Genomic DNA, 14,484 nt, shown 5'->3' with positions numbered 1-14,484 from the left:
ATACATTTTTTCATGATTTCTGACAGGGTATATTCTGTATACTTATAGAGCCACTATTTGTGTCTTACCTTTCACTGGTCACTCCCTGTGTCTTTTTATATTAAGAAGAAACTGTATTAACTTCTCAAGATGCATCCTTCAGTTTACAATGCTGTCGTCTCACACAAAATAAAGAAGTAGGACACACTAGTCAAAATATTAAATACTTTACAGTAGATAAGAGACCCATCTTGAAGGACAACACAAAAGCACAATAACCATCAGTGATATCTCTCCCCTCTGCTCAGGACAGGCAGTCCAAATCTAGCAAAATTACTTGTGTAAGAAAACCCTAACATGTAAGGAAATTACATTTATTCTACTGTGTATATCATTTAAAAAGCATGTTTATTAAATGTATCACACTATTAAACCAATATACATTTCTGTATGTTACTGTAGCATTTGAAGTCTTTGTTTGTCATAAAATGCACTGCCTCTGGATTTCAGTTGAAGCAGTGTGGAGTAGTGGTTAGGGCTCTAGACTCTTGACCGGAGGGTCGTGGGTTCAATCCCAGGTTGGGGACACTGCTGCTGTACCCTTGAGCAAGGTACTTTACCTAGATTGCTCCAGTAAAAACCCAACTGTATAAATGGGTAATTGTATATAAAAATAATGTGTAAAAAAAAATGTAATTGTATGTAAAAATAATGTGATATCTTGTAACAATTGTAAGTCGCCCTGTATAAGGGCGTCTGCTAAGAAATAAATAATAATAAAATAATAATAACAGATAGAAGTTGAGAACTCCTAGAAGTTGTTTACTCCGAAATCCAAATATATGCCTGAGTTAAAAGTACACACATAATAGTTTGAAACTATGAGTGCTAGTCCTCTTCTCAATGTTTCTCCTCTTCACCAATAGATGGTGCCACAAGTTGTAAAATTGGGTCACTTATACCCTGAACTACCATCTGCAAAGAGATGCACAACTTGAAAACAGGGATAACTTAATCTCAATTGAAAAATATACTTTTTTTTATTCTGCTGAAGTAGAGGAGAGTGCCGCTAACAGCATGATACCAATAAAACTCTGCATGTACAGAGCTGAAATATCCCAGCAATAAAGATTTACAATGGGTGTTCCTAAGGTACAGTATGTACAGATGCCTATATAACACTTTACTGTGTAAGTACCAGAGAAGGTCACCTTTAGAAGTGTTTATGCAGAAAGCAAGCACAAGCAGCCAAAAGGGCCTCAGGTCCATCACTTTCTACAGTTAATGCTGGTGATGGGAAGTGAAGTGGCACCAGTCAGGACTGGAAGCTGTGCAGGCCTATGAAAGAGATGGCACTCAATCTGTCTGCCATTGGGCATTCCCTGAAGGTGATCGGGTGGTATTAGGACAGCAGGCACAACTCAGTAACTGCAGGATGATAATCTATTATTGTTAACGGAAGCATAACGGCATTCTGTTCTGTGATTACATAACGATGGTGTTCCAGCATTTCATGTGTTTGAAAGAGAGCTATCGTCAGCCATTTTGCTGTTTTTATGTTAAATAAGTTGTCAAGCTTGATCCCTTTGTCAAATACATTGCAAAATATATTCCAGCCTGTCCTCTCTTTATCAGTCAAATTAACAATTTGAGAGGCTCTGAATGCTGCACCTACACCTGTCTTAATATATGCAGATGTTTTACGTATTGTATAGGTATAACCTGGATCAAGAAGCTTTAATTTACTTTTGCTAATTCAACCTATCCATGTTTCTAACAAACAAAAGGAATTACAGATAAAGTTTATTGAACTTTCAGCAGAAAAACTGTAACAAATCAATATATATGAAGCATTTTCAGCACAAAGTAACCAATCTTTTCCTGAGCGAAGCACATTGACTGCTTGTTCACCATAAAAAAAAAAAATTAAAAAATGAATATTAAAAATGAAAATAAACAGGTGTTCTCTGGTGTGGACTTAGATTACACGATAAACTGCAAAAGTTTGAACAAATTTCATCCTTGAAAAAATAGGGTGAATATTGTGGTTTATATGTTGTCTGGAGAGGAGCAGGATACACATGTAGAATCCTGTAGTGCTCAAAGAAGCTGCAGCTAGGTTTGTATGTATACTTTCTTTCAGTGATCTCGAAAATGCATGCCTTCCGGGACGGACTTTCATTGCAGTGTTTATGTGCAGCATCATCATAGTTCAATCTCCACATAGGTTCAGTAACGCATGAAAATGTACTATTGAGGAATGCTTGCGGTACAGAACACTGAGGACAAGTTTCAACTGGATTGAAGCAGTTCACATCACAAGGACCCTCAAGCTCTTTTTGACGCCTCCTCTTCTTCGCTTTTCTATGTTGCCTGAAGTCACCATGGAGAAAATTGTTAAGGTTGGCAGTGTGGATACCCCAATAGTTTCCTTTTCCATTTTCACATCTGCCTACTTTAATAAAGCAGTCATTCAGGGATAAGTTATGTCGTACACTGTTCCTCCATCCTTGACCGTGGTTCCTGTAATAGGGATAACGATCTTCAATATCTTTATAAATCGATGCTAAATTAAGTTTTTTCATGGTGGACGAAAGAATCGCCTTTGCAATTATTGCAATGTATGAAAGAGATGGTTTTATAAGAACACCCATATTTTTTTGGTTTGATTCAGTTTGGATGGCAACAGAATTTATTTTCACCGATGTTTGTAGGTCCTCTGTTTTCAGTAGTAGTTTCTCTGCTCATTGTACCATCTTTTTAAGTTTCAGTTTCTTCAAAATAAAGCTCAGCCCCCAAAGCAAGCCATGGATCTTCAGGATCATTTTGAGAGTCTTGCTGACTTTTGGGAGTTTTCTGCTGCTTACTTTTATGCCCTGCTGTGCGAATACCTGCAACAATCAAAACTGGTCTGCCTATACTGACAGAGGTAATGGTACAAATATTAATTCTATATTTGAATTAATATATAGTCAAATCACAAGACAAACACTTTTGATGATGGAATGTTTTTCTTTACAAAAACTTTTGCAAAACACTCCTCGGTGTTCTCCTTTGAATTGTCATGATTAATGAAGAAATTATTGTGGTTAAACTGGGAATAGATTAGACCATAATACTGATATGGAGAGCAAACTGAAGTCATGAGCTTGGCTATAGTTTTCTACACCTACTTTCATGTCATACTATATATGTGCACAGTACACTAAAAATCTTAGTTTCAAATACATGTTCTCCCAAATACTATAAGATAATTTTACATAGATTTATCAAGCCTTTTGCTGACTCATAATACATGTAAGATACATGAAACAATGATAAAGGTGTGTGACAAGAATGGCTGAGTGGGTGACGTCAGACCAGAAGACAGGAACACAAACGACAGAGAGATGTGGAGTTTGGTGGAGCTGAGCGAATGCTTTCGCTCAGCATTTAATGAATAAACAGACAGAAAATAAACGTTTGTAACAAAACACAAAAAACAGGACACGGCACTTGCGCCAAATTAAACAGGTAAACAAAACGGACTAGACAGTAAACAGACAGTGCACAGACAGACAAACGAAACACGGTGAGTGAGACAGTTATTTACGTTCTTACTTTCTTACTATTTACTTTCTCCTTCTCCACACTCGTTCTCCACTCACCGAACACCAACCCCCAGTGAGTGAAAACATGCAGCTTTTATGCAGTTGTACCGAGATTCGATTGCTAGTCAATCATTCAATTGGAATCTCGGTACAACTGCACGTGAATTAATTAAAGTGCAATTCCCCGTGCTCAAATATTAATTTTTACTTGCACGTGATGTGATGTGCCATCCCCGTGCCTAAATACAAATATACAATTTACACACACGTGAAACACAGACCGCTTATATCCCGTGTACCAATGCCTATACACCAACATTTACACACAACACGTAACATATAACACACACAGGGGGGGCACTTTGCCACATATACCCCCCCTTGTGCAACGCACACATGGCCTCAACGGCCACCTCCCCCTTAAATACCCAGCAGTCCAGGACAAAGTCTCGGGCTGGGAAGGGAGGCTTCAGTGGGCCCATGGCTGGAAATGCTGTCAGCTCCCCTGCCGGTAGTGGCACGGCTGACAGCATGCTGGTCCCGTCCTGCAGCGAAAAAGCTGCGGGGGCAGGTGGTCCCCCGACCTCCCCCTTCTTCATAGCCGGCAGCTCCCTCCTGTGGGGCTCCGGCCACAAGAACTCCTGCAGCGAAACTGCTGCTGGGGAAAGTGGTCTCCAGACCTCCTCCCCCTTCTTCGTGGCCGGCAGCTCCCCTTTCTGGGGCTCCGGCCACCGTACTCCCTGCGGAGGTACGGGCAGCAGAGGCAGCTCCAGCTCCTCTGCTCCTGGCGGTGGTGGAGGCAGAGGCAGCTCCAGCTCCTCTGCTCCTGGCGGTGGTGGAGGCAGAGGCAGCTCCAGCTCCTCTGCTCCTGGCGGTGGTGGAGGCAGAGGCAGCTCCAGCTCCTCTGCTCCTTGCGGTGGTGGTGGCGGAGGCAGAGGCAGCTCCTGCTCCTCTGCTCCTTGCGGTGGTGGAGGCAGAGGCAGCTCCTGCTCCTCTGCTCCTTGCGGTGGTGGTGGTGGAGGCAGAGGCAGCTCCAGCTCCTCTGCTCCTGGCGGTGGTGGAGGCAGAGGCAGCTCCAGCTCCTCTGCTCCTGGCGGTGGTGGAGGCAGAGGCAGCTCCAGCTCCTCTGCTCCTGGCGGTGGTGGAGGCAGAGGCAGCTCCAGCTCCTCTGCTCCTTGCGGTGGTGGTGGCGGAGGCAGAGGCAGCTCCTGCTCCTCTGCTCCTGGAGATGGTGGAGGCAGAGGCAGCTCCTGCTCCTCTGCTCCTTGCGGTGGTGGTGGCGGAGGCAGAGGCAGCTCCTGCTCCTCTGCTCCTGGAGATGGTGGAGGCAGAGGCAGCTCCTGCTCCTCTGCTCCTTGCGGTGGTGGTGGCGGTGGAGGCAGAGGCAGCTGCTGCTCCTCTCCCTCAGGTGGTGGAGGCAGAGGCAGCTCCTGCTCCTCTCCCTCGGGTGGTGGAGGCAGAGGCAGCTCCTGCTCCTCTCCCTCGGGTGGTGGTGGAGGCGCTGCCGGCTCCTCCGACAGCGGGGGTAGGGCTGGTGGCGCTGCCGGCTCCTCCGACAGCGGGGGTAGAGCTGGTGGCGGGCGTCTCCGCTGGGCTCCCTTCAGCAGCAAAAACAGCGGCTGCTGTGGAGCCTGAGCTTCACGCCCTCGTCCCTCCCAAAAAAAAATAGGGGTTTGGGCCTTCAGCTCCTCCCCTCCGGACACAGGACGCACCGACTCCTCCCTCTCGGGCCGTGGACGCACCGACTCCTCCCTCTCGGGCCGTGGACGCACCGACTCCTCCCTCTCGGGCCGTGGACGCACCGACTCCTCCCTCTCGGGCCGTGGACGCACCGACTCCTCCCTCTTGGGCCGTGGACGCACCGACTCCTCCCTCTTGGGCCGTGGACGCACCGACTCCTCCCACTCGGGCTGTGGACGTTCGGGCTCCTCCCACTCGGGCTGTGGACGTTCGGGCTCCTCCCACTTAGGCGCAGGACGTTCGGGCTCCTCCCACTCAGGCGCAGGACGTTCGGGCTCCTCCCACTCAGGCGCAGGACGTTCGGGCTCCTCCCACTCAGGCGCAGGACGTTCGGGCTCCTCCCACTCAGGCGCAGGACGTTCGGGCTCCTCCCACTCAGGCGCAGGACGTTCGGGCTCCTCCTCCCCTGGCTCCTGCTCTGGGCAGTCCTCGTCCTCATGCCCATATGCAATGCACATGGTGCACCACCTTGGCTCCCTCTGCTTCCTCCTCATTTTTCCCCCTCTCTGCCTCCTTCTGCTCACCTTCCTCCTTTGGGCTGGTTCCTCCTCCTCTTCCTGGAAGGGGCAGACAGCCACCGTGTGCCCATACACCCCGCAGGCAAGGCACCAACCTTGGTCCTCCAACCTGCCGAGGAGATCCTCCAGCTCACTGCAGCCGTCTCTCCAGTTCCAGACTTCCATTTTTTTTTTTTTTTTTTTTTTTTTTAATTTACTTTTCCACAAAAAAAAAAACTGCGGTTCCCGCTCTGGCCTGAGCCCTGGAGGTGCTGTTATCCCACTTCTGACACCACGTGTGACAAGAATGGCTGAGTGGGTGACGTCAGACCAGAAGACAGGAACACAAACGACAGAGAGATGTGGAGTTTGGTGGAGCTGAGCGAATGCTTTCGCTCAGCATTTAATGAATAAACAGACAGAAAATAAACGTTTGTAACAAAACACAAAAAACAGGACACGGCACTTGCGCCAAAATAAACAGGTAAACAAAACGGACTAGACAGTAAACAGACAGTGCACAGACAGACAAACGAAACACGGTGAGTGAGACAGTTATTTACGTTCTTACTTTCTTACTATTTACTTTCTCCTTCTCCACACTCGTTCTCCACTCACCGAACACCAACCCCCAGTGAGTGAAAACATGCAGCTTTTATGCAGTTGTACCGAGATTCGATTGCTAGTCAATCATTCAATTGGAATCTCGGTACAACTGCACGTGAATTAATTAAAGTGCAATTCCCCGTGCTCACATATTACTTTTTACTTGCACGTGATGTGATGTGCCATCCCTGTGCCTAAATACAAATATACAATTTACACACACGTGAAACACAGACCGCTTATATCCCGTGTACCAATGCCTATACACCAACATTTACACACAACACGTAACATATAACACACACAGGGGGGGCACTTTGCCACAAGGTGTTAAATAAAATTAACTTTTAAAACATCACATCCTTTTTAAAATTTGATACTGAGAACAAAAAATCAATGCAGTGGACACTGAAAGTTTAAAAGTATCTTTACACTAGAATACGTAAAGCCCTTAGAGAGAGCACACAGACATAGTTCACAGGCTTTTAGTACTATTTATAGGTATGGATCTCTTTACAATGTCAACTGTAACCTAAATCCATGTTTTAAAGCACTGTGTCTCAAATATCAGCTGCCAGAAGCGACACGGCTCTCCTTCAGTTTATTACAGGCAGCCCAATGGAGTCCACTGGAGAACCAAGACAATTTGGTGACCCTAACTTCTTGGAAGTTACTGCAAGTAACTCCTGTGATGAAGATGAAGATGAAAGTAAAATTACGCCAAAGTCTTCACCCGTTCCAAGAAGGAGTTCTTCATCTTCAGACGATTCAGAGGCAGAAGGCCCTCCTGTAATTACAAGAAAAGTTTCCTTTGCGGATGCTTTTGGTCTGAATCTTGTCCGTGTTAAAGAGTTTGATAGCTGGGATGTACCAACTATATCATTAACTGATACATTTGAGGATGAAGTCCCCAGCAGAGAGGAATATTTTCTTTCCTCTGTTTTTGTCGTGCCCTCCTCTCACGATGAACTCATGAAAAAACTTTATGAACAAAAGGTAGAACTGGAATCCTTTGAATTTGTTCCTGGAGGTCTGACAGCAATGAAGGGAATTATCCGGGTTTTTAATGTGTGTTTTGAAAAGTTGGTTTATGTTCGCATGACTTTAGATGCCTGGAACAGTTACTATGACTTGATGGCACAGTACGTGCCTGGCTCCAGTGATGGGGAGACTGACCAGTTTTCTTTTAAGATTTCATTAGTGCCTCCATATCAGAAAGATGGAGGCAAAGTGGAGTTTTGTATACGTTATGAAACTTCAGTTGGTACATTCTGGGCAAACAACAATGGATTAAATTATGTGCTTTTCTGTCACAAAAAAGAAATCCCAGAGGTAACAAAGAAAACACAAGAGGAAAACACTGATAAAAATATAAAAAGCTGTTTAAAGACAATTAACAGGTGAGGATTCATTCAAAATTAAAAACCTAAAAGCAGTGTATCTCTGTTTTTTACAGTGTCAATTATGTTTTAGGTAGCAGTCATTTTTTGATTAGGATGTTAAGACCCTGCTCTAACAGACCTTAGGGCCATTAAAGCTGGTTGCATTTGTGTATAAACAAAAAAATATCCTCTGAAATTGTCTTCCCATACTTCTGTGAGGGGCCCTTACATGTTTTAAATGTGGTTTCATTTATAGATTGCATCAAGTCATAAGTTATAACCAGTCTCTAAGGAAATGGACAACGTGGACTTGTAACGTGGCTTCCTAAATCAAATGTCTCTGTTGTTAAGAGTATTTCATTGTTTTATTGAGTGGGTTTATAACAATTTGTAATGATGTGTTGTTCTTTGGCGTTTTTAAAAACATGTATGTATTTATTTTGTCCTATTTTCAGCAGTGAGTTTTAATATGTTGTTGCTTTAATTTTGTAGTAAAGGAAATGCCACAGCGCTTGATGACACACTTGTTCAACCAGGGACTCCAGGTAATTATTTATTCACAGGTAATATTATACAGACTGCGTCTCACATTATAAGCAACTTCCCTCATACAATCTTTATTTTTCAGACATATCTAAAAATAAAACAGAAGTGGTTGTCAGTGAAACAATCGAAAACTCCAAATCTCCAAACCAAGAAGCACCCCATGGAGACACCACACAGCTTGAGGGTGATTATAAGGAACAGTTACAACCTCAGGTACGTCAAATCTCATAAAATATTATATAGTACTTGTAACGTCCATTTAGGATGACTGCATATTGTTGATGATCATTGAAGTGTCAATTTCAAATGTAATAGCTTATTTAAAAACTGCACATAAAAGACTGAAATATCAAATGGAGGTGCAAAACAGGTAAGATTTATGGAATTATTTTATGAGCTATAATTTAAGATAACAGAAAAAATACCGACCAAATATATCAGTGAAGCTTCTCATAGCTAGTAGAACCCTCTCATATTCGTATTGTAGTTTATAACTGAATAGTGCAATACATTCAAATGTTTTAAGCTTTATGTTTCCATATTACAGCAATATGAGGTACATGATCCTAAACTTGTCAAAGTGTTAGGCTTGACCAACATTTGTGACTCATTTTAATTTAACCTTTTCAGATGGAGCAGAACCAAAACACACCACCAATTAATCAAAGCAACATGGGAACCAATTCATCAGCTGCAGAAAACCATAACTCCCAGATACATGATCACTTATTTAAGAAAACCAAGGTGTGCCAGATTCATAGTGAAGAACAGCCAGACATCAAGGAAGCGACAGAAGCTAGTGACCACAAAATAGGCATTACACAAATTTGTGAAAAAGGCTCCATTCCTTCTCCAACATGTGATGAGAACCAAACAAGTACCAGAAATAATAGAAACCCAGAATCTGTAGAAACATTTTCTCAAACTTTCAAATTACAAAGTTGGCAATGTTCACAAGAAGCTGAATCAACACCAGAAGATGTCTTGCCTGCAAAAGAAGGTGACAAATATGTATACAGGGAAGATGCTCCTGTTGAACTTGAACAAGAAAAGAACATCTCGCTAGGAGACAAGGTGTTTAGAAGTTCCACTGAGCATGAGGTGTTGGAGATATTGTTTATAGCAGAGGAAGAGGAGGATGCAAATATGTTGAAGGAGACATCTGAAATGGATCTGCCAGCAATTGCCACACACTACCGTAAATTTAGTTTAGATCACACATCTGAAAAAGATTCATCTCCGGAAGCCAAAGTTCCATTTAAAAGCAAACCAGATTTAAGTAAAGACAATGTAACTTCCTATGAATATAATGTCAAAGATGATCTAGTTATGGGTGCTTCAAATGAGGAAGTGTGGAAAGACATAGGAACTGGTTTTCATGAAGTGAATAACAGGGATCAAAAGACTAGCAGCGCTATGAGCCAAGAAGTAATAAAGAAGGAGTTCAGGCTGGATAGTGAAAATACAAGCAATAGTTTCCTGGAAGATGGAAATCTACTGGGTTTGGATAATGTAGCAAGTTGCAGTAAAGAGAAAGAAAGTAAGGAGACCATACAAGAAAATATTAAAGAAGAATGGTCATATGATATAAAGGTAAGTGAGAGTGGTCTAGACAAAAAGCACCTAATACCCAGAATTATGGCTGTGGCTACTCATGTAGCTCAGGTGGACGAGCTATCAAATAAGCATGAATGTGAATCAATATCTGCAAATAAGACACATGAAAAAGCAAGTACAGAACATCCAGAGGAAAAAGAAACAGTCTGCCAAAAAGATATAACTAAAGCATCTCAACAAGGATATATCCAGACACAACCTCTACAAGATATAATGCAGCAGGCAAATGCTAGAAAGGAGTCAATTTTAGATCTGTGTAATGATGAGAACATTGCAATAGGCACTGAACCAGACACCACCAGTACAAGTAAATATGAGGCTGTGCAGTACATAACAAGCATTCAGGAAACACATACAGAGGGAGAAGTGAGGCCAACAAAAACATATGTTGAAAATGAGGCTTTCATTTTCAGTAAGCATAATGGAGGCACTCAAGAAGAATCTAATTATTTTTATACAGCAATAAAACCTGAATCTTCGATTTCAGGTCAGATAGTAAATGTGTTATCAAAAGACACAAGTACTTGTATAGAAGAAGACATCTACACAGGTCACCATTATTCATTACCTGGCAATAAAGGGGAATACAGTCAAATTGCAATGACAAATGAACCAAGTGAAGAAATGTCTGTCCAACAAGTCAATGAAAAAAAGATTACTACAGAAACAGCAGACGTCAAAATGAGTGATACAGCGAAAAACACCACCAGCAACAGACGGGGAAGACACAACACCATTACATCATTTGTTAACAAAAGACAGCATGAAAGCCACAAGCAGAAATTACTTAGCCCAGTCATCTTAATTAGTGAGAGTGTAGATGAAGAGGATGAAACTGAAGTAGAAACTGAGGCTCTGAATGATCACCAGAAACTTTTAGAAGATACGGCGGAACCTTCAAGTGAAAGTTGGTCCACAGCTGAAAATGCAGAATTTATCGACTCAACTGGCCTGTCTTGGTGGAACAGTGAGACATTGATTTTACGCCACATTAGTAAGGAGGTGCTTTATTTCCTTCTGTTTGTCGCATTTCTGGTAACCGTGTATCATTATGATTTTGTTGCCTGTTTTGCGCTTTACATATTTTCTGTTTGCTGGCTGTATTGTCAGGGGGGCAAACAGTGAATCCTTTTCAAAGAAATGATGGAACACAAAACATATGGAGATACAGGGGTAAAGCTGTACCAATGTCTTAAATCCATGTGCAATTTGGACCAAGTTTTGGGAACTTTGAGTGCCTAAATTATTTGTTTGTTGGTAGGTTTCCTTTCAAACGATTGTGCAAATTGCTTTTTGGGTAAAAGACTTTGATAAATCTGAGCCACAAATACACAAGTTTTACAGCATGGCGTGCCCCAGTGGTGTTATTAAGATCATATTCTATTGAATACACTTTTCTTTCTTCAATAGTTGCTATCAAAAGGTGCTACTTAAGAATATATACACACACATATATATATATATATATATATATATATATATATATATATATATATATATATATAATTTGTGGCAATTTGTGGTTAAATAAAAAAAAAGGCAAGACTAAAGGACCATTTGGGAACTTGATCATAGCAAATTATCAATACTTTTGGGGGGTGTTTTTCATATTCAAAATGCTGTACAAATTATAACTTTTTATTTATAACAAGCACCATCACTTTATCACCCAGCTGGTTATGTGCACCACATATTTGAGCCATAGTGGAATATGTGCTGCTTAATTAACACATGCATGCTAAATATAAACTTGTATATTGTAGCAAAACAGTAGATCACCAAGGACTTTCTTTTTGCTTTGGATTAGAAACAGTGTTAGCTGAAGGGTAAAACAAAGTCTAGGGGCTTCACTATGTGGTGCATGTTACCAGCATGATGGTGAAGATAGTGTATGATGAATAAAAAGTAAGAATAGAAAATAAAGCTTATATACTGTTACAATTATAACTACACAAAGGTTTTTGTTCATCATTTTATTTTCTATAGGTATGTAGAGTTAAGCAAGTTACAATGTTTGTATTTACTGTCCTGTATTTAAAATAACTGCATTGTGTCATTGAGTCATTGTACTGTGCAATATTCTAGTCAATTTGTAAAATGTATGCTTTTAATCAAAAGGCAACGCTAATGCGACTATATTCATACATTGTCATAAAGGTTTGTGATGAATAAATATTTAATGTTTTGTAAAACAGACAATTGAGGGATTTTGCCTAAATCAAAGTCTAAAGGGCATTAAATTAAAAAAGGCCAGTTTCAAATTGACCCACATGGTATTTGTTTGTGCTGTTTGACACTAAATGTGTTTTAACTGTAAAAAAAAAAAAAAAAAAAAAAAAATTGGGTAACTTTCTACATGAAAACACTTACAGAGTTGATATTGAAAACCATTTGGGACAAATGATTTATGGATTATGGTGGTTGGGCACCAAGCCCAACATTGTTGTCTATTTTTAAAAATGTTTACACCTATTTCACTGATATATCATCAACCCAGATGAGAATCCCTAACACCTCATCCATACTATCTAATAAATGCACATGCAGTCATGAAATTGGTAAATAACTGGAACAGTAACAGGATAGTAACTAATAACCACTATAATAAAACACAGGTTAACATGTTACCCAGATAGTTAGTAACAGTTATTAAACATTAAAAGTGTCTATTAAGTGTCCATGGTTAAGTGTCCATGGTTAATGCTAACTTTTCTCAGATATTAATACGACTTGGTTTTGCTCTCCTTCTGTAAGGTTTTTTTTTTTTTTTTTTTAACATCACAAAATATTGTGATTGCCTGTCTGTAACACTAGATTACATTGTGAGCACAACTGTCTAAGATATTATTTCATAACTACTGTTTTTGCTTTTCTAAATGCTGACATTTTTTAACAAAGCAAGATAACAGCAAGTTTCCTTATTGATAGTCTGCTGAAAATGACTATATATACGGCTTGATACTAGGTCAAAGAAAGCTATCACTAACAATTAATGTCTCAGCTAAATATGGTTATATGAAATATTTTTCATACAGAGCTGCTCAGAGTAGCATTCAGTGCATAGGCATCACATGAGACCAGAAAAGTGTGCCGAATAATACTGTGTGCTGGCTCTTACAGAAGTTGACTATAGTAAAGCATAGCAAAGTGTAATAAAGCATAAAGTAGGCAAGCATTGTGAAATATATCGAGGTATGGTAAAGCATATTTAAAAAAGCATTGCAAACCATGGTAAACTATGGTAAATGCACAGTGTAACCATGGAAAAATAATGTGGTAAACTTTTATAAGGGTGTTTCTAGAGGTACTGTAGCTACTCTAGAATCTAATACTGTACAGTACCTACAACAATAAGAATGTCAAACTGTTTGAAGTACTGTCCCGGTATACCCTGTAATTCAAGGATTGTATTAATTTTAATTGTACTCTCCATTATGTAAAGTGTTTTACTGCAGATGTACCACACCCACGGGACGTGTGCGTATTTACGCAATATTATAAATCACATGACTTGATGCTAGACTGTCCAGACTAGACTGAATTATATGGGCTTTAGACAGACAAGACTTACAAATCATGCTGGATTCCATAAAAGAAAGGTTCTGGATTGTAGAGAGTATCACACTATTAATTTCAATATGGATTTAGTCAGGACCCCAAAATTATGGTGATACAGAATGCCAGTATGTAGAAGGGTAGGATTAGGTACATTTTACTGTGTATTTGGTCTCTTTTAATGATTAAAATGCAATAAAAAGCTCAACCATCTATGTATTTTCTTAACAGTTTTGTGTCGGTGTGTATAATGCCCATTTTATATTTAATTTACATGTTGTGTTATTGTTTTTTAAACGTGTATCTTCAATCATGCTATAACTTTGAAGCTGTCTTCAAAAAAGGACCCGCATGAATGTGTGTTTCTACCGTGCTAAAATGGCACACCTTCGAAAAAGGCACCGCGTTAGAGAAGCCACAAAATCTCCTTTGTGCAGCGCTTGGATTTTTGTTTTAATACCAAGCAATTGGGTGGCATTGGGAAGTTCTGTTTTAATACCAACATTTATCACGCATTAGCTAAGGCAGTGCACAGAATTTAGATTTCATCTACCCCCTGATGTTTCATGCTTGAATCAAGTTTTGTTTTTTCATATATGTCACAGAAGTATTTCCTGTTATAGACATATGCAAACATGCTAAAAGTATGGTCAAACTTAAGAGAATTCAATACTAGCACTCTTAGGTGCTGTCATAGTGTATTATACATGTAGATGCCCACTTGGCAAATACCACTGAGATTTTTAACCTCACCTTTCAGATCCAGACTATTCCTGGCTATTGATAAATGGCAAAAGGAAGCATTTTGAAAATTGACCATAAAAATGAGTTGCTTTGATTTATGGGCTGTCTGTCTGTATCTATTTAATCTACTTAATCAAACTCCTTCATAGTAATCACATATTACTATACTTTCATGTCTTCACACTGCACTATATAGTCACATCTCTAACCCAATATACAGTAATCATA

The 14,484-nt window shown here is 40.6% G+C and overlaps 1 protein-coding gene across 1 annotated transcript; it reads left to right on the top strand.

The window, feature by feature from the left end:
* Positions 1–7,017: 7,017 nt before the first annotated feature.
* LOC117419742 (protein phosphatase 1 regulatory subunit 3A-like) lies at positions 7,018–11,395 on the top strand. The gene is made up of 4 exons (XM_034032770.3): positions 7,018–7,812; positions 8,287–8,339; positions 8,423–8,553; positions 8,971–11,395. Exons 1-4 carry the CDS (start codon positions 7,031–7,033, stop codon positions 11,080–11,082), a joined length of 3,078 nt encoding a protein of 1,025 aa, XP_033888661.2. The 5' UTR covers positions 7,018–7,030; the 3' UTR covers positions 11,083–11,395.
* Positions 11,396–14,484: the final 3,089 nt, after the last annotated feature.

This window comes from Acipenser ruthenus, chromosome 14, assembly GCF_902713425.1.
Source record: "Acipenser ruthenus chromosome 14, fAciRut3.2 maternal haplotype, whole genome shotgun sequence".
Taxonomy (NCBI): Eukaryota; Metazoa; Chordata; class Actinopteri; order Acipenseriformes; family Acipenseridae; genus Acipenser; species Acipenser ruthenus.
This window is presented reverse-complemented; position numbering and strand designations above follow the sequence as displayed.